Source organism: Gouania willdenowi, chromosome 18 (assembly GCF_900634775.1).
Source record: "Gouania willdenowi chromosome 18, fGouWil2.1, whole genome shotgun sequence".
Classification (NCBI taxonomy): domain Eukaryota; kingdom Metazoa; phylum Chordata; class Actinopteri; order Blenniiformes; family Gobiesocidae; genus Gouania; species Gouania willdenowi.
The window spans coordinates 7,616,985-7,636,289 of record NC_041061.1 but is presented as its reverse complement, the minus strand read 5'-3'; the positions used below and the strand labels follow the sequence as shown (position 1 = coordinate 7,636,289).

Below are 19,305 nucleotides of genomic sequence, written 5' to 3'. Positions count from 1 at the left end.
CCAACATTGGCGCTTTGAACCCTTTTTACAACTTTTTTTGTCCGTTTGTGGATCGTGGGCTAAGAAGGTTGAAAACCACATATGAACCATTCATAATGCATAACTTGCATCTATAGACTAATACTGGTACAGTTGTTGACCTTGAAGTGTTTTAGAAGAAAGGCAGCACGGTTTTGGCAAAAAAACTAAAAAAATAACGTTACTTTTCCCCCTTAAATATATTTAATTCATATATTTTTTTCAATAAAATTATATAAGATTAAGGAGCAAATTATGTAAAATGTTGATTTTATATATTGGTGTTTTTGTGAAATGTCACTGACATTGGGATGTGTCACATGTATAATAAATTTGTGCCACTTCTTAAAAAAAAAAAAAAAAAAAAAGAAGTATTTAAATACAATTAATCGTGCAGCTTTAATTTTAAGGTCAATGGTAAGAATACCACAGAAATGAATCCCCATTAATACTCCATTACAGTTATTCAATAATGAAAGTTTTAATATCCTTTACTACGTTCTCAAGCACGTTTTCATTGGTAATTATCACGTAAACAGTGTTAGTTTATGTATTATTATACAACAAATGACCTCTTTGTGTCTCTTTTCATTTATACCAACTCCTTTCATGTTCAAATGTTAACTTCCTGTCTGTGTCACCACTAATGGAAAATAAAAAGAAATCTTTAAAAAACCAAGGTCCAGTTATTTCATATATACAGTACTCAGCTGACTGGTTTCTACAAAGGCTGAAGTTTTTCCAGCCTGGGGTTCATAGGTCACTGTGAAGCTCTGGAGACACGGGTCGTACTCGGGCTTTGCACCGGCGACTCGTCCAGTAAAATCCAACCATCAAACAAGCAGCAACTGTGGTGGAAACCAGCAGCAAATGGACAGAAATTGCAGCTTCACTGGGAATGAGAAGAAGAAAAAACTTCAGGTGAGTTTGAAAAACTATCATCAGCCATAAAGATGCTGTGTGTATGAGTCATACTGTGAGTCAGATGAAGGAGAAGAGGAAGAGCACAACCTGCTGTCAGGACAAAACACCAAACCTTTGTATCCTTTGATCTGACCAGAAAATCAAATTAAACTTTATTAACACTATAAATCAAATTGACATGAAGCTGCAATAAATTAAAAAAAAAAAGAAAACCATACATATAGTCGACGTAGTGTTTACACACTAGTATGGCAGTAGAGGCGCGTTGTGGGTGAGCCCCAAGAAAACTGGATGGGCCAGCTAAAATACATTATATAAATTTATTTTTTTCCAAAAATATTATATAGAAGGTGATGAAAAATAAAATAAACAGAAAAAAAACATAATTTACAAAATGACACAAAATGACCAATTAAATGCAAATAATGACTTCAATGACACACAAACAAAAACACAAAATTCAAGGACGATATAGAAAATGAGAACAAAACAACAGCAAAATTACACAAATCAACAACATAAAGAGACCAATAAGTGTTTTTCAATGTTGGGGTCGTGACCGGAATTCAAATGGGGTCACTTGAAATGTCTAGTAATTGATTAAATAAAATTACTTATTTGAAATCAAATTGTTATTCTTTTTCAAATTAAAACACCACACACAATCTCAAACCATTGTATTCTATACTTTCACTTCTTCAAATATAAATCTAAAAAATAAAAAAAAAAATTCTGTTTTGCATCGAAATTTGGTCATGACCCTTCAAATTGGTCATGCTGAGAATAATGATGATTTTATCTGATGTTGTGGCCCTCAGATCAGGTTAAGGGAGGGGGATTGTAATCGGAGGGTCACCGGTTCAAAGGTGGAGAATCAACAGTTCTTCAGGTTTTTGTTGTTGTAGGTTCCAATTGCATCTTGGGAAACTTGGAAGAATACTTCAGTGGGAACACTCATCATCGGTCATTGTCCGAATCATACTTGTAATTTCCAGTAGATAGCATGTACTCATTGAATTTGTAGTGTATCATACACAGTGTGACATTTCAAACACAGCCTTGGTCTGGTAGCTGGAAGGCTAGCCTAGTGGTTGCTTTGTTGGTTGTGAGTTTCCATTGGTTTTTCCCCTTCCTTGCTGTTTTTATTTATAGGCTATTTACATCATGTTACCTGTATGCTGCCCCCTGCTGGACAATCCTCCCATCCAGAACCAGACACCTGGATTTGGTACTTGTTGGGTCCTGTACACCTGTGTCTGTAACAGCGGCCGTCCACTGACACATTGGACATAACGACAAGCTCCTCCTGGCTCTAAAAGCAAGACAAGTTTCAGAGACAACGAAGGATTGTGTGTAACAAGTACACAAACACACACACCTGTCTGAATAGGCTGGAGAAGAAGCAGCGACTGTCAACACCAAAAATCTCTCCACGTTTTTCATCTGAGCGCCACCATTGGATGTTTTCCTCTTTGAAACACTCACTCTAAAGAGCAATTATTACATTACGTCGTGAATTATTTGCACTGCAGAGAAACAGAGATGGAGATGATGGCGTTTCCAAAGAGTGTAGCTCACCCCATTGGTCACTGGTTTATAGAGTCTGCAGCTCTCTAGGTAATCATCAGTCTCACACTGCCCTTTGTGGAGATGCAGGAAATGACAGCCAAATCCACTGAGGAACAGTAACAAAGACACCGTTAACCAATTAGTTTAAGCAAACTCAAACTTTCCATCGTACCTGCCAGAGCAGAAAAACAAGGATGATTGATCCGTGCAGGTGGACAAGGAGCCAAACTTTGCTCCTTCAGCTTTTAAAGAGAAAGCAGCAGATTGAATTAGTCTTTTTAATGAAAAACAGACTTGTTTTCAAGTTCTTAGTCTTTTAGTTCAGGAGGTTTTTTCTCTTACCTTGTCCCCAGACCAGACTCTGTGCCTGACTGAGGTTAACAGTGTACCACCCTGTGTCCTGAAAAGCAGCTAATGTTAGCGGGTCTATCCGGACTGTGGTGGGATCTCCCAGGACAGCAGCCATAATGGACCCCTGTAGGACCCGGGACTCCCAGTGAGAGGATGCACGGCCAGGGGCGACGCCCTGAACGACAGCAGGGGTGAGGGCAGGTGAAGCAGTCAATTTACAGGGTTAGAGAGTTTGAAAGAGGAGGGTCTTGGTACCAGGTTCTCAAGGGGGCCTCCCAGATCCCGATCAGAGGACATCAGATGCTTCTGCAGGGCGGAAATGACCGCCGGAGTGTAGATCCTCATCTGACCAGAACCATCAGGGTGAGTTACTTTACGACGAGGAGAACAACCAGCACCGCCTACCGAACCCAGAGGATACAAAACATTTATAATGAACCATGTTTTGTTTCTAATTCTTTAGTTGTTCAAAAGTTTCAAGAAATTTCAAACTGTCCATGTAAAGGACACTTCAACGTTCTCTAAACTATGTCCGGCCCCTCTTTACTGAGCGTACCAGCTCAAAGGTTTATTAACTGGAACAGAAGCCACCAGGTTCACAGCATTATGACTGACTGATGGCTTTAAGTATTTGGTATAATTGGTTTGGAAGTCAGTCAATCAGTCATCAGAACTTCATGGTTGATGAGATGTTGGTAGAATGGTAAGAGTTACTGGCACAGGAAAATCCTCGGGTTGGGCTTTTTAGGTACAGTTGCCCTGGTTGGTTAGTTGGTTAGTTGAGTGGTTAGTTCATTGGTTGTTTGACTAGTGGTTTGGTTACTTGATTGGTAGTTTAGTTGCTTGGTCCGTCAGTCGGTTGGTTGGTTAAATACTGTAGTTAACTAGTCATTTGGTTGGTTGGTTTACTGACTGGTTAGTTGCTTGGTAGTGTGGTTGGTTAGTTGATTGGTTGGTTGGTTGGTTGGTTGGTTGATGACTGATGGTTAGTTTGGTTGGTTGTTTTTTGATTGATATTAAAGCTGAACATGAGCATAATGTGGATCCTGCTTTACAATGAGTGTGTGTCAAACAAAACCTTGCGATGAGGAGGAGGAGCAGTCTTTCCAGGTGTTAAAGAGATCTTTGGAGAAACCGAGCACATGAAACAACTCGTGAGTAAGAGTCTGGAAAACAGATTAAAAAGACTTTATCACAAGTCCTGATCCTGATCATAGAAATAACAGAGAACACCATCCATCAGCCACACATACAGTATTTTCTCCCTACAAAGATGACTCATTTATTGATCCAAGCACTGACCTGTACTGCAGTCTGGTGGCTGTAGGTGGTTGCGGTCAGTCTGTTCTTGCAGACAATCACAACGCCAGCCACTGGTCTTCCCTGAGTGTCTGTCTGACAGTGGACGGCGTAGGCCAACAAGTCCTGCTGGCAAAGAGAAAGTCATGAAATATGACACCACAAACCGTCTAAAGACCAAAGATCTTTGCGTTTACCTGGGCTTTGCACTTGTCGGTGGCCTGTACGAGCAGGTAAAGCAAGAAATCAGTGTCGACCAGTCCCGCACCATCAGGTCGGAGGACAGTCCTGAGAGTGGAGTGGGCTTCGGGATAAATATCACATCCTGCCAGGTGATCGTCCGGGATCTGTAAAGATGAAGAAGCTTGTGAAAATCCTGAAACAAAATTTGTTAATTTAACCACCAAAAGAAGAAAAGTCTCACCGTCACACCCAGACAAGTCTCTGCTCTGTACTTCCTGTTTGCTCGACCACATCTGGAAGACATAAGACCAGTCAGGTATTCGTCTACAAACTGAGAGCATTTTGAACAGACAGTTTATATATTGCACTTTTAAACTCATTATTTTGCTCTACTGTTGTAATACTGCAGACTGGTCTTCGGTCTTGACACCATATTTGGAAGGACTTGGTCTTGTCTCGGTATCGGACTGGTCGGACTCTGGATTTTAGATCAAGACCGGTTGAGACGAGCACTGATCTGCTATTTCTCAACTTCATTAATGTAATAATAAGTAAGACTTTGTATAATAATTGTTCCTGATTATTTAATATTGTAATTTCAAACATTTATCAGTGGCTTTTAGATACACACAAGGAATTTTGAAAGTATTTAGTTGACCACATTTGCCAAGATTTGACATTTTCTGATAGAGTTTCTCCATCAAATGTATTTAAAAGAAAATTTAAATTAAAAAGGGAATGCTCTTTAACTGTTCACTTGTGGTTTTTTTTTTTTTAATTGGTTTTCATGGTCTTAGTCTTGTCTCGGTCTAGACTCCCAAAGGTCTTGGTCTTGTCGCATTCTGGTCTCAGATAGTTTGGTCTTGAGTACAAAACAATAGCTCTAACTAACTAATTGTGTTTCCTTTGATTTTTTTTTTGTAAAGAATCAAAAATGAAAAACTGGAACCACCTGAAATTAACTGTAAATGTAGTTTTACATGTGTATTCATGTGTGAAGTTGTGAATCAAAGGTCTCAAAGTTTTTAGTACTTTTTATTCTAAGGTCATCCATACTCTAAAGAAGGGAATAGTTTCATATTATTGAGCCGTCATTTGAAGCCTTTTTAATGTAAATCAATGTATTTCAGAATGGGAAAAATCATCAGACATTTAAAAGGCCAACATATGGCCACAGGCCTCGAGTTTGACACACCTGGTTTTGAAGAATAAAAACATGGCACCTGTTGTGATTAATCACACTTGAATTCCTCCAGAGGAACTTGCAGTATCTGTTGATGTCCCTGTGGAGCCTCAGTGGGCCCTGGACCCTGTTAACTGTTAGAAAACACACGTTTAAGTGTGTGTGTGTGTGTGTGTGTGTGTGTGTGTGTGTGTGTGTGTGTGTGTGTGTACCTGACAGTAAGGAGGACACCACCCTCACTGCCTCCTCCAATGGTACCTCCACCCGTCCCGTCTCAGCCTCTGACAGGCCGTCACTCTCTTCTGGAACCCATATCTTGATCCTGATTGGCTGATTGGCAGGAGGAGGAGGCGGGGCTATCTCCATCAGGATGCTCCTGGGCTTCTTCACTTGAAAGTATCCCTCTAATGCCACAGTGACACCTGGGACCACTCTGACCTCAGCCTGGGCCTCATCAGAGACACACCTGTGTAGGGCTGATGGAGGCTTCATCAACACCAGTAGCACCACCCAGAGAACCAGGGGTGGAGGAGAGGCCATCACTGAGGGAAAAGAAGTCATCTTCTGACATATTGCACATCCTTCTTCAGATTTGAATCAGATTTCTCACAAAATGTTTACATTTCTTGTTAACTTTCACAATAAATTAAGCTCAGACATTTTGGTAATATTAGAAAATGTAACTGTTTATTGGAAAAAGCCAGAAACTTGGAAAAACTTAATTTGAGCCCATTTTACCTTATTCTGCAACTACACCAAACCTGCCATATTTTAACCTATTTTTATCACTTTTTCTTGCTATTTTTGCTCCTTTTAATGCATTTTGCTACATTACTCCCATTTCTGCCACTTCTTTGTCAAATTTCAATGCCTCTTCTGCTCATTTTTTTCCACTTTGAGCACTTTTAAACCCTTTCCCCACCCAATGTCACATATGTTACACATTATTGTCACTTTTAACCTCTTTTCACCATATTTCATGCTTGTTTTTTTTTTTTTTTTGCCAATTTAACCACGACTTGTCATGCCTATTATATGCCAGTTTAAACTAATTGTTCCTACTTTTTAAATTACATTACCCCAACACCCTTCCCTCCATGTCTGCCACTTTTCAGCCACTGCATTTTGCAACTTTTTAACCAATTTCTGTAGTTTTTAAAATCCCATTTCAACAGATTTCCACCGTTTTTGGTCACTTTGAACTCATTTTATTTCTGATTAAAACAAGGATTTACATTTTTAAGATGAAACTCAAGATTTAAGCCATTTATGTATGTTTTTTAGATGTTTATCGCGTTCTTTTTAATTTGATGCATCTTAAAAGAGTTGTGGAGTTTTTTTATGTCATATTTCTGATACAGTGGAAACATGTTGGATGTACGTGAACCTTAGCCTTAAATGTATTGTTTCATTGGAAATTCATTGATAAATGTTTTCCAATATCCCGATTTATGTGTTTAAGCACCGTGCAACCAGTTAGACATGCAGGACAGGAGCTCTCCAGGACCTGACAAACAGCTGCAATAATAAGGTATTTGGTCCAATTACTTTGTATGTTTTATGCTTTTACAAAAGTGTTTAATGCATATTGTTCATGTTTTAACTAAAATAACTTTGCAAATTGCACATTTAACCAAGACTTTACCTCCTTCTCCTCTCACTCGTGCTATAATCATAAAGTGAAAACATTTGGATTTATAAAGAACAACATAACATAAAACAGAATCAGATCACTTACATGATATTTGTTTGTTTTTTACCTGGCAGCAGGTCACGTAAACTCCAGTCTGTCCCAAAATATAAGATGACCCGAGAGGAACTCCTGCTTTTCCCACAGCTTTACATTTGAATACAGAACACAAGCCTCCAGGTGTCGAGACCCTCCTCCGAAAAAAAACAGACCCAACAGCAGCAAAAAAAGTGCAAATCGTTTAATCTCAGCCACATCTTTACTTAATATATACAGTGAAGTCGACCCTAATATTAAAACATAATTTCTCTTTACGCTGCAGATTGTAAAGTCCAGTTCTCTTCTCTTACACTGATTCTAATACATTCAACATGAAAAGGAAAAAAAAGGGAGAAGAAAAGGGAGCGGATATGTGACGTCCTGCTGAAATAAAATAAAATCACCATAAAAGTTGACTTTTTTATAACCACGATACGAATGAATGGCACATAAGACTGCTGAGTCAGCAGAATGAGATCGAGATGAGGTTGTCTCGTTGATCTCACATGCACACACACACGCACACAGACTCACTCACACACACAGACTCACTCACTCACTCACAAGCACAGACTCACTCACAAGCACACACACGTCTGTATATTGTGCATCTTCTGTCCACACACACACACACACACACTAGAATCAGGCACCATAGATTGTCTATTGACATGTTTGCCTTTCGTATTTTACATTCAATCAAACAGGAAGTGGAACACACTGTGATTCTCATCGTTATTGCCGCAGATTTTTCTCTTCATCCTGTGCTGCAGGAGCTGCTGACGTGTGTGTGTGTGAGTGTGTTTGTGTGTATGATCAGAAAGTGGCCCTACGTCTACGGGAAATTCCCTAAAAGGCACTTAAACAGGGAATTTATTGATATCCTATTGTTTAGTTTTTTTTGGGGCGGGAGGCTGAGTGATTGTTCTACACTCACTTGTTCTCCTCTGTCAGCGCACGCACACACACAAGGTGTTGCACAAATACAAGTTAAGAGTCAATGTGCCGCCTGCCTCTCTCTGTGCAATTGTCGGCGTCGTGTTGGCCACGCCTTTCCTCTACAGCTTCCTCTTTACAAAATAAAAGCTCAAATACTTAATTTGACAAAAAAAACTCTAAGCGGTTTGGAAAGGCACGCACGTGTGCGGAAAGACGGGGGTTCAGTTTAGTTTTTTTCAGGTGAGCATGGGCACATCGTCCTCTGAGGTGTTGTCCTCGGACAAAGGGATGAGCAGCACCTCGTCGTCTGAGGAAGAGGAAGAGGAGGAGAAGGAGGGGGAAGTGGAGAGCGGCATGGAGTTGGAGGAGGTGGAGGGAGACGCTCTGAAAAGGGAGATGCTCAGGCCGAGCGTGTGGAAGATGGAGGCCAGGGAGGGGCTGCTTGGGGGGACCACGACTGGGGGGGCGTGGCCAGAGTCTGTGGTTGGGGTGGGGGGCGCGTAAGGAGGGGGAGGGGGAGATTCGGGAGGAGGGAATGGCAGTGCATGGGGCGGGACTTCGTGCTGGGGCTCTTGCTGCTGAAGCTCCGCCTGAGCCAACAGACCCAGTTTGTGCGGCACCGGCTGGTTGACTGCTTCCACCGCCGCCACAGAGGAGCACGTCGGCATGGAGACGATCGCTTCCTGGCCCAACGGGGGGTCGTCCGACGCGGGCTGGCCGGAGCCGGACGACGACGCCTGCGATGGCCTGGAGGAAGCTCTGGGGATGAGGCCCCACCTCCGCATGCGGCGAACGGCTCGGCGGATGAACCTGGGCCGGCGGCGGCGGTGAGGGGAGTTAACGGCGTCCTGACGGAGCAGCTGCAGAATTCCTCTGAGGGAGAGTGATGAAGACTGGGAGGAGATGAAAACTCAGATTAGGCAGAGTTTTTAAACCCATTTCAATCTTTTTCAGATTTTTTTTAAACAAAACTTTATTGAGATGGTTTAAGATCCTTCAGCCTATTTCAACAATTTTCATCATATCTTCTGCATTATTCCACAGAGAGTTTATTGGCTAGGCTAATATTTAGATGGTAGGCAAATGCTAATGCAGTGCTAGATTAATGCTAATGCTATGCTAATGTTAGATTAATACCAATGCTAGGCTTGTGCTAATACTAGGCAAATGCTAATCCAGTGCTAGGCTAATGATAATGCTATGGTAATGTTAGACAGATGCTAATGCTAAGCTATGGATAGGCTAATGCTAGCTAATGCTAATGCTTGACTAATGACAATGCTAGCTAATGCTAGGCTAATGCAGTACACCTGCATCCTCACTTGCATTTTCTTTAGGAAAGTCAACTATTGTAGTTAATAATTGACAAACACAAACTTCAGGCGTTGGCAGGCAACAGTCGACTGGACGGTGATCGTAAGATTATTAAAACACATTTTTGTTCCACATCTGCTGTTTTTGTTCCACACACAGGTGAAAGTTTTAGCTCACCTCATTTGGGTTTTCTGTAGGAAAGTCTTCCACCGGCGGGATGATACCCTGAGCGATGAGCTGACCGTAGGAGGGCGGAGCCTGCTGCTGGATCAGCTCCGCCTCCTGCCGGCTGATTGGCGCAAACATGCTGCGTTAAGAAAAACAAAGACATCAATCACCAAGCAGGTAATGCGCGAGTTAAGAAAGAAAAAAAAAAGAAAAAGAAAAAAAGGGGGGGAAAAAAAAAAGAAGGAAGGAAAAAAAAGAAAAAAAAGGAAAAAAAGGAAAAAAAGGGAAAAAGAGAAAAAGAAAAGAAAAAAGGAAACCTTCTAAAGTGAGGACCAACCTGTACTCTCTGGTCCTGAGCGAGTACAGCTTACACGTGCAGCCCATGGCGATGACCAGCAGCAGCCCACAGACGAGGCTGCCCACGGTTGCCGCGGTGATGACCTTACGGGGCAGGATGACGGTGCAGTTCAGCTCGTCGGTGCGGTCTTTACAGTCCACCTGACCATCGCAGCGCCAGCTCTCAAACACACACCTGCAGCAAGGGGGATTCAAACTATTTAACCTTGTTTATGTTCAACGTGTGTTCCGTTTCCATGGTAACAGCTGCGTCCCACACACCTGTCGCTGTCACAGTGGAACGTCCCTGGTTGACACACGGTGCAATCCCTCTCGTCGCTGCCATCTGCACAGTACAGCTGGTAGTTGCAGCGCTCGCTCACAGGGTAACACACGGGCCGGCTGGCGAAGTGATTGGACATGGCCGTCCTCTGGCCCGCCATCCCGCAGGCAAACTGGTTGGGGCTGCAGCCCCGGCAGCCCTCCTCGTCCCGTCCCGTCTCGGGACAATCCCACCTCCCGTCGCAGCGCTGCTCCTGGGTAAAGCAGCCCCCAGCGGCGCCGCCACACCGCCCCTCCCACGGGGGGCAGTAGTTGCCCACGTGGAACGTGGCGTTGAACCCGCCGCTCTCTGAGCCAGGCAGTTTATCATAGGTCAGAGACAGGAGGCCAGTGTGGGACTCCACCTGGACTGATTTGTAGTTGGAGGCACTGGTGATCTGAACAAAGGAGAAAAAGTAGATCATGTGGATTTAAAAGCTTATCACCATGACAACAGTCAGATCTCTGTTGGTAAGGTTACACAGCCTGGTAGGGGGGGGCGTCTACTTTTAAAATCTCAATACAATAAATTGAAAATCATTCTGAGAAAATTTCAGCACCCCAGTAAATACACACATACTTACACAGCCTCGATTTTTCTGGTTCATTTTTTTCCCAAATCCTGTTTCAAGGTTTACCCATTTCTGCGCCACGTTACACATTTCCGATTTGTTTCCATTTCATCATCTTTCCCTGTTTAGATGATTTTACTGGCTATTACACTTCCCAAATATGCCAAATAGAATAGAAAATGTACATTGAAAGAATGGTTACGCTGAAGATTACATCACAATAGTGACGTTAACCACACTGCTAACCCTGATATGGTCCACAATACCTTTTTTTTCTGAAACCTGCTAACTGGTGAATCACAAAAATCTCACCCAGCCGGGTGATTGCAGAATCTTCTGCCGTAATGTGTCACCAGATAAAATGACCACCAGTTGAGCTAATACATCATTAGCTGTTTTTGTACCAGAGCCTTTTCAGATTTAAATGCACTCATAATAATCTGAAACACTTGATCATCACACTTTAGATGAAGCTATGCATTCATTTTCAATCACAGGATAACATGATGACGAGTCAGATTTCTAAACAACATTATGGGTGGAATTTAGGGGTGTCCCGATCCGATATCGATATCAGCCTGAAAACGAATATTGGATATTAGATATAAATTTCCGATTTTTTATTATTTTTTTTCTCCAATTCATTTTTTCTTAATTTTATTCAATTATAGAATACTGTAGATATTATGTTGAAGGTTAAAATGTATGTAACCAATTGGTTAATAATAAATGGGTCAGTTTTTCTCATACCTACTGTTGCTGACTATTGTTCTCTGTTTGAGTAATATCACGTCATCAAGCCTTTTCTAACATTTCACACTACAAAATAAGTAATTACAATTTTTTATGAAAAATACGATACGCAAGGCTGCAATTAGTGCTGGGCGATATATCGAATATACTCGATATATCGCAGCTTGTAGTCTGTGCGGTGTTGAAAATGACCATACCGTTAAACTCGCGGACTTTTTTTTTTTTTTTTTTTTTTAAATATCTTAGTGGCATTATGCACAAAAGGTGCACTTAAATTTAGTGTTGTTTTGAAATGTCATCTTAATGACAACATGCACAAAAGGGCACTATTTGTTTTAAAATATTGTAGTGGCATTATGTACAAAAAGTGCACTTTAATTTTGTGTTTTGAAATGCCATGTGAGTTGCATCCTGCACTAATGTCTTGTTTTGAAATGTCTCTGTGACAATTTTGCACAGAACGTGCACTTTCTGTTGACAATTTTATGTTTGAGCCACTCACTGTTTAATAAATACAGTTATGTCAACTTTGACTTAGTTGTGATATCCCCTTTTTTGCATGAAAGTTTAAAATTGGCATATATTAATGCAGTATGATCAAGAATGTTTTAATGTAGACATATAGAATCATCATACTGGTGTGATTTTGTGCATCAAAGTGTTAATTCAAGGGTAATGCAAAATATCGAGATATATATCGTGTATCGTGACATGGCCTAAAAATATCGCGGTATTTATAAAAGGCCATATCGCCCAGCTCTAGCTGCAATATCAGTATCTTATCAGAAATTAAAGTGGTATGAGACATCCCTAATGGAATTGTCCATTTGTCACATTTTATAGACATTCAGTCACATGTTATCTTTGAAAAGAGTGTGTAAATGAGTGATATTGCCTCAAAACACAATTGTGAGTCATGTTTGGGCCGATTTTGAATAAAAAAATAGTTTTTTTTTCAGAACCTGAATTACGGTGTGTTTTTCCCATCCCTTTTCCACGGTGTTTAATTGTCCTTCCTCAGAGTTAAAACACTTGGTGCTTCCTAAGATTCAGAGCCACATCTGCCCCTCGTAGTTTCTGTTACTCACAATCTTAATGACTTCTCCTTTGCCTTCCTCTCCGTTGTAGACGGTGAGTTCGTCCCCGGGTCCCAGCACCAGCTGCTGCAGGTCCAGTCTGAGCGGCCTGGAGTCCTGGGGGTTTAAAGTCCACACACAGAACAGGCTTTTTCCCCGGGACGCTGGAGCGGAGAAGGTCCCGTAGAAGGTCTGGAGGAGTCCTCCGCATGGCCAGTCGATGGGGGTCGGCGTCACGGCCGGAATCCTGAAGGCTGGAAGCTGCTGTTCCTGACATTCATTCATTCACACACGGTGTTAGCATCACGAGTAGAAACAAATAAATCCATAAATGTTTCTGGAGCGCCTGATCACCTGCCACGGATTCGTTTCGCTGTTCTGGCCCGATAACCAATCGGAGTTCAGAGCGTTTTTCTCCGACGTTGTCTCGTTTTTCTCCTCCTCGGGGTACAAGTTTTCATCTTTGGGGAACAGGAAGTCGTTGTCCGTGTCGGCGCTGCAGCCCTGCTCGTCGGTGCCCAGGCCGAAGCCTTCGCCCAAACACTCCACCTGGCCATTGCAGCGCCAGGATAGTGGGATGCAGCGGCCGCCCACGCATTCAAAGGACGTCTCCGGGCAGTCGTCCATATCTAGACAAGAATCAAATTTCACATTTCTTCAAGATTGAATCGAATGACAGATACAGCAAAACAGACAATAAATAAATACAAAATACATGAGGACAAACAACAAAACACACACACACACACACACACACAACCTACAATGGCTTTCAAAGGACTACAAGATCTTCAAAATAAGAGATTTTAAAAACAGGTGAGATTGCCTTCTCGTTTTCAGAACGTGAATTTTGTTTTTTCCATCCGTTTTCTGGACAATCAAAAACAAAAAAAGACCTGTTCGGACACTTTATGAGCTGAAGAAAACCTACAATGGCTTTCAAAAGATTACAATTTGGTCACATGTTTTCTGGTGAAAAAGAGCGTATAAATGTGAGGCATTTTTGCATCATAAATAAAAAAAAGAGATCAGATTGGTTTCTCGTTTTCAGGATATGAATTCTGTTTTTTCCATCCATATTTTCCTCCCTCAAAAGTTAAAACACAACAAATCTAGACAAGAATCAACAAAAAAAAAAGACCCGTTTGGACCCTTTATGAGTTGAAGTCAACCTACATTTGCTTTCAACATTGACTACTAGACCTTCAAAATAGGAGATTTTAAACAAGATGATAGGTGGAATTGGCCAGTGTTGCATGCGAAGAAATGTTAACATACATTTATGACAAATCGATAAAGAAACAATTACAAAGAAAAGCTTTTTAATTATTATATGGCAATAAACGAGCATATATTGCATATATTGCCATATTTCACCACGCAATTATGTTACTGATCCAAAGAATTTCCAAATTAATTTTTTTAATCATGATTTTTAACGCAAAAATTTTTTTTTGTTGCACTAATATATGCAGAGCATGTAAACGCCCGGTCACAAAGTGTCAGGCTTGATCATCCTGTAGCTGGCCACCTTTGATGAGGGTGTCTAGTGTTAAAAAAGGCCAAAAAAAAAAACCCTGATTCAAAGAAGGACTACTGATGAAGCGTCCCAAAATTTATATCCTTCCCATATCTGAGACACACAATTGTAATTCATATCATTTTGTAGTTGTAAAAATGCAATTTGTAATTATTGATATTACGATACATCGTATTGTTTAGTATCAGGATATATTGTATCATGACATGTGAATCGTGTATCGTATTGTGCACACCCCAAGTCTGTGAATGTTAGTGAAGTCACCGACCGTCGTCCTACCTCTGGCAAAGTTCAACAGAAACGACGACACCGGGAACGATTGTGGGAGGAACTGGTGCACCACTGTAATGTTTCCCCCGGGGAACTCCATAGGCTGGGGCAGCTTGGAGCCGCAGAGGACGACGGGCTCGCCTCCACCCGACGACTTGATGGAAACCCATTCCTTTTTGCACCGCGCAGAGAACTGGGAGAAACTGGGGAAGCGAAAAAGAAAAATGAAATGAATCTGTGAACTTTGTGTTTAGATGTTTCTACTCCCATCCTTTGTAAACGTACCTGAGAACCACAGGCTCATCCTCAGCACCTTTGATGATCCAGCAGTCGTTCGTGGAGCCGAATCTGTAGGACCAGCTGTGATAGGCTGAACTCCTGATCTCTCCCACTTGGCTCTCTAACACCTGAATGGAGTGACCGCAGCGAGCTTCAGGAGTAGACAAACAAGGAAACAGAGTTTAGACGGAGAGTTCATGTTTAGAAACTGTGGAAAACAAATTTATGCGCGCGAAACCTTAGCTATTTCAGTGTCCTGAGGAGAAATTGTTAAAAAGTTACAAAATCTAGAATTTTTCTATTTCTTCAAAATAAAAATGTATGAAAGGTGTCATCTAATTAGAGACTTTTTAATTAATTAATCTTGATTAATCTAAATTACACAATATTTGACAGGAGAAGCAACGTTTTTCCAATTTAAATTGATTGTGGTATGTGACTAAATCAATGAAAACCATAAATGAGTTTAAACGACAACAGTCTATTATTCTTATCACTGAGTGCTAACATAATGTACAATTACTATGCATAAAGAATATTAAGATCGCATTGTCCATAAAATGAGAAAGGTTCTGCGCTATCTGGAGTGCAAAAAAAAGGAATAACCGTTATTTTTTTCTGTCATTAATTAATCGCAATAACTACTTAATTTATTGTGCAATTTCCTTTCTTGCAACACGTGTTCCCTCTTTCTATCTGTACTGTGTACAGGCTCATGTATATATATATATATATATATACACATTCCTATATATCTGCAGCTGAAACTCTGCAAATTTCCATTTTGTGGGACAAATAAAGGATCTTATCTTAATGCGTTAAAGTCCAAGCCCTACAATTAATACATTTTACTATTATCATAAAATTATTCTTTCATAATGTGCATTTTATATTTATTTCATTAGCAGGCAAAACATCAATACATTTTCACATAAAACAATCAACATCTAACAATACAAAGGGCATCGGTTAATGATAATTAACTAATGATACACTTAATTCACAGACAGACCAAACAAAAAAGAACACCTGTTTCTGCCAAAGTTAAATAACTTAATCTCCTAATTAAAAAAATAAAATAAAATAATTAAATCAACTAATTATAAAGAAATAAGCCATTTAAAGCTTTTTTTTTTTTTTTTTAAAGCAGTCTGTTCAGCAGTCTTTTCATATTCCTTTCAACCTTTTTAGGTGACTAATAAAAAAATTAAAGATTGGAAAATGTGGTTTTAAATATTAATTTAGTCAGGCCAACATGGAATCAGAAAACATGTCATTATAATATCAGCCAATGATTTATGGTTAATTATCATTCATTTCTATAAATGAGCCATTCATCCACAACAACATATGATCAATCACAGCAGAATCTGAGACAAAAGAAGTGTGAGCTGGACATAGAAGATAGTTTCTTACTGGAGCAGATGCTGGGCTCAAAGCGGCTCCACGCTGCAGAAGAAATCAGCAAAAGATCAGAGGTTGCAAACTTATCACCACAAAGAGTGAAGTGTGTGCAGACTCACTGAGGATGGAGAACAGCAGGAGGGCACAGAGGTGATCGCAGTCTGTCATTGTGGTCAGATTTATCCTCTGAAATATTCACACGTAAAAGCACTTTGAGGCGTGAACAAAGGAAGAAAAGTCAGAAAAGTGGCATTTTCTGTGGTTTGGTTTAGGAAGACTTGGCCTGGGGAGGAAAAGAGAAGAAGAGAAACGTTACATACAGAAGATAAGTTAACTGGGAATACATGGTTGCCGAAAATAACCGTGACCCAAATGAAGAGACATCTCAATGTATCCCTGATGAGCATGTGTTTTAGTTTGAATAACACATTTGTTAAAGCAGTGGTTCTCAACCTACGGTATTCAGCTCCGGACTCAAAAAATAAATAAAGGTGCCAGAGACCATGGTTAACAAGGAAGTTTATTATCATTTGTGCCATAATATATAGTCAGCTTAAAAATGTAAATCCTTGTTTTAATCAGAAATACATACGAATATTCTACAATTGAATAGAATTTATTTTTAAAACATGTGAAGTTGCAAAAAAACAAACAATAAATCCAATAAAATTCAGTAATTTTAAATGCAGGCTGATATAATCAAATACTAGTTTTTGTTTTTATTGTTTTGCTGATATCGGAAGAATTTGGCAATGGCTGTCAATACATAGTATGTATCAATATACCGGCATTCTATCCGTACGCAACGCCCCTCATTGGCCAGTTTAGGTCATGTGATAGGTGCACCATGTGATCTAAACTGGCTATTGAGACGCTACGCACTTGTACTTCCGTTTGTATTAATATGTCAACTATGTTACGGATTAACTAACTCTAACCTAGTTTACGGACTAACCCTAACTTACATTACGGATTAACTAACCCTAACCGTAACCCTAAACTACATTATGGACTAACTAACCCTAACCTACGTTACGGACAAACTAACCCTAACCTACGTTACGGACTAACCCAAACCGTAACCCTAAACTATGTTACAGACTAACTAACCCTAACCTACGTTACGGACTAACCCAAACCGTAACCCTAAACTATGTTACGGACTAACTAACCCTAACCTACGTTACGGACAAACTAACCCTAAACTATGTTGCGGACTAACTAACCCCAACCGCACGGAATGGTCACGTGACTTCCGGTAATGTCATCTTTCGTACGGATAGAATGCCGGTATATGGATACGTATTACATAATAAAAGATACTTCAATTTTGAATCAGGAAAACCTTGGTAAATATTATCAAATTGACTTGTTTTGTTGAAATTAGCTGAAGTTCTACATCTGATTTATTAAACAGTCTGTACCAAATAAATGCATTTTTTTTTTTTTTTTTTTAATAAAATGTATTTATTTTCACCAGTTTTACAATTGGACCTTAACAACAGGCTTTCTGCGGCAGATCTTTACGGAGACTCACCTGCATTTAATAAAAGTTATTAGACTAGGGGTCGCTAAAGTCGTTGTATGGCCAGATACAGCGGATAATTTTGCACAAAAGTGGTCAGAAATGTTTTTAAATGTTTTTCCCCTCATTATAGTCCCAATGATCCATTATGTGACGCTGGGTTGTTTGTGAATTACTGCTAGTGAACAATAGCTTTAGAGAGGCTGGCTGAGCTCAATGCTACTTCCTTCCTGTATCCCAACAACGACGACAAACACTGCGAACAGTGCTTTCTCACTCGTTCGCTAGAGTTCAGCTGTTTAAGAGTCGGTTAAAGGTGGTTTAGTGTATAGTTTGATCTCCTCGATGTTTGGACAACGTCCCGGGAGGCAGTGTAGTCTGGTTTTTTGTTTTTGTTTTTTACTCCTGAGATCGGATAGGCTTTAATGGTGCTCTGGTTCAATTGGTGACCGTTTAAACTCGTGACCGACTTCCGACTAATAGCGCTAAAATAATGGCGAACAATGCTCAACTGTGGCGAATAAATTGTTTACTTTAATTTGTCCCCATACCTGTTTAGTTATTGACCGCCTTAGATCATGTAAAACATTTAAATAAGACATAATGAACATAAATTGCACTGCTGTATTTGACCTTTTAATATATATGCATTTAAGCCGCTTAATAAGTAGATATGTGTTTTCAATATATTAAGCTTTTCCATTTTTTTTTTACGTGTAGTAAGACCATTCCAAACTGCTACAGTTTCGTTGTACGACTTTGTACAATGAAAATACATTAAAAAAAAAAAAATAAAAAAAAAAAAATCGATCTATCTATATCTAAATAAGCCGAACAAAACGCCAAAATAACATCCAGTACACTGAATTACATCAACTATCATTTAAAATCGAATATATAGCTTTAATTTTATTTTTTGACCTATTTTGTGTCTTTTATTACGCTTTTTTTCGTGTCCCATTGTTGCTACATAATTGATTAAATGTTATACAAATGTGAGTTGATAACAGTTTAAAATTGCCTCAGAATAATAAAATCCTAACCTGTCTTATTTACTGGTATAAAAACGCTCAATGAAAATGAAGAAAACCTATTTTCGTCACCAAATAAAACGGTCACCATTTGAACCATAACACTAACTAAGCAGCTAACCGCTAGCTGTTCCACTTCCGTCTATGCATTGTCAATTTTTAGCACACAGGGGGACAAAACCAAACCACCATTGTGTAAACCATGAACAACTACAGCGTTATCTGTCGGTAAAAAGTGGGAAAATGTGACAAATAAGTTTTAAAAAAAAGGGAGACAAAGGAAGCGGTTACGTTACCATCTCCGTCGGCCTTTCGTGTTGACAAACCCCGGAGTGACTTCCGTGTTGAGCTTGTGACGGAGGAGGCGTGGCCTCTAAAGAAGAAAGACCAGCAACTCGTTCAAAAAATAAAAGTTTTGTCATTTACACATTCTGGAAAGTGTATAAACATTTACAGCAAATTCAAGACTTTTGAAGCAAATATTGTCTCATATTGCATTATTACATTTTAACAGAGTGAAG

General features: G+C 40.0%; 2 protein-coding genes across 2 annotated transcripts; both read right to left on the bottom strand.

The window, feature by feature from the left end:
- Window positions 1-656: 656 nt before the first annotated feature.
- cirop (ciliated left-right organizer metallopeptidase) lies at window positions 657-6,067 on the bottom strand. Its single transcript, XM_028475231.1, has 14 exons — window positions 5,740-6,067; window positions 5,568-5,661; window positions 4,586-4,637; window positions 4,359-4,508; window positions 4,165-4,287; window positions 3,941-4,028; window positions 3,118-3,263; window positions 2,854-3,037; window positions 2,684-2,753; window positions 2,521-2,617; window positions 2,321-2,428; window positions 2,114-2,254; window positions 994-1,070; window positions 657-910 (listed from the first exon to the last, which is right to left on the bottom strand). The coding sequence occupies exons 1-14, from the start codon at window positions 6,065-6,067 to the stop codon at window positions 772-774; spliced, it is 1,797 nt and encodes a 598-aa protein (XP_028331032.1). The 3' UTR covers window positions 657-771.
- A 1,376-nt stretch (window positions 6,068-7,443) lies between these two features.
- On the bottom strand, window positions 7,444-19,208 carry lrp10 (low density lipoprotein receptor-related protein 10). Its single transcript, XM_028475157.1, has 11 exons — window positions 19,081-19,208; window positions 16,348-16,511; window positions 16,241-16,273; window positions 14,831-14,975; window positions 14,555-14,748; window positions 13,090-13,364; window positions 12,748-13,005; window positions 10,296-10,732; window positions 10,015-10,209; window positions 9,687-9,816; window positions 7,444-9,088 (listed from the first exon to the last, which is right to left on the bottom strand). Exons 2-11 carry the CDS (start codon window positions 16,394-16,396, stop codon window positions 8,432-8,434), a joined length of 2,373 nt encoding a protein of 790 aa, XP_028330958.1. The 5' UTR covers window positions 16,397-16,511; window positions 19,081-19,208; the 3' UTR covers window positions 7,444-8,431.
- Window positions 19,209-19,305: the final 97 nt, after the last annotated feature.

What these genes read in the sequence shown, in the direction of transcription:
- lrp10 (XM_028475157.1), bottom strand. Translation starts at nt 16,396, where the DNA reads ATGACAGACTGCGATCACCTCTGTGCCCTCCTGCTGTTCTCCATCCTC. An exon ending in TCTGTTGAACTTTGCCAGAG is followed by an intron (nt 13,365 to 14,554) that starts GTAGGACGACGG and finishes ATTCTTGTCTAG; the next exon opens with ATATGGACGACTGCCCGGAG. An exon ending in GCGAAACGAATCCGTGGCAG is followed by an intron (nt 13,006 to 13,089) that starts GTGATCAGGCGC and finishes AATGAATGTCAG; the next exon opens with GAACAGCAGCTTCCAGCCTT.
- cirop (XM_028475231.1), bottom strand. Translation starts at nt 6,067, where the DNA reads ATGGCCTCTCCTCCACCCCTGGTTCTCTGGGTGGTGCTACTGGTGTTG. An exon ending in AGTGTGATTAATCACAACAG is followed by an intron (nt 4,638 to 5,567) that starts GTGCCATGTTTT and finishes TATGTCTTCCAG; the next exon opens with ATGTGGTCGAGCAAACAGGA. An exon ending in AGACTTGTCTGGGTGTGACG is followed by an intron (nt 4,509 to 4,585) that starts GTGAGACTTTTC and finishes TCATCTTTACAG; the next exon opens with ATCCCGGACGATCACCTGGC.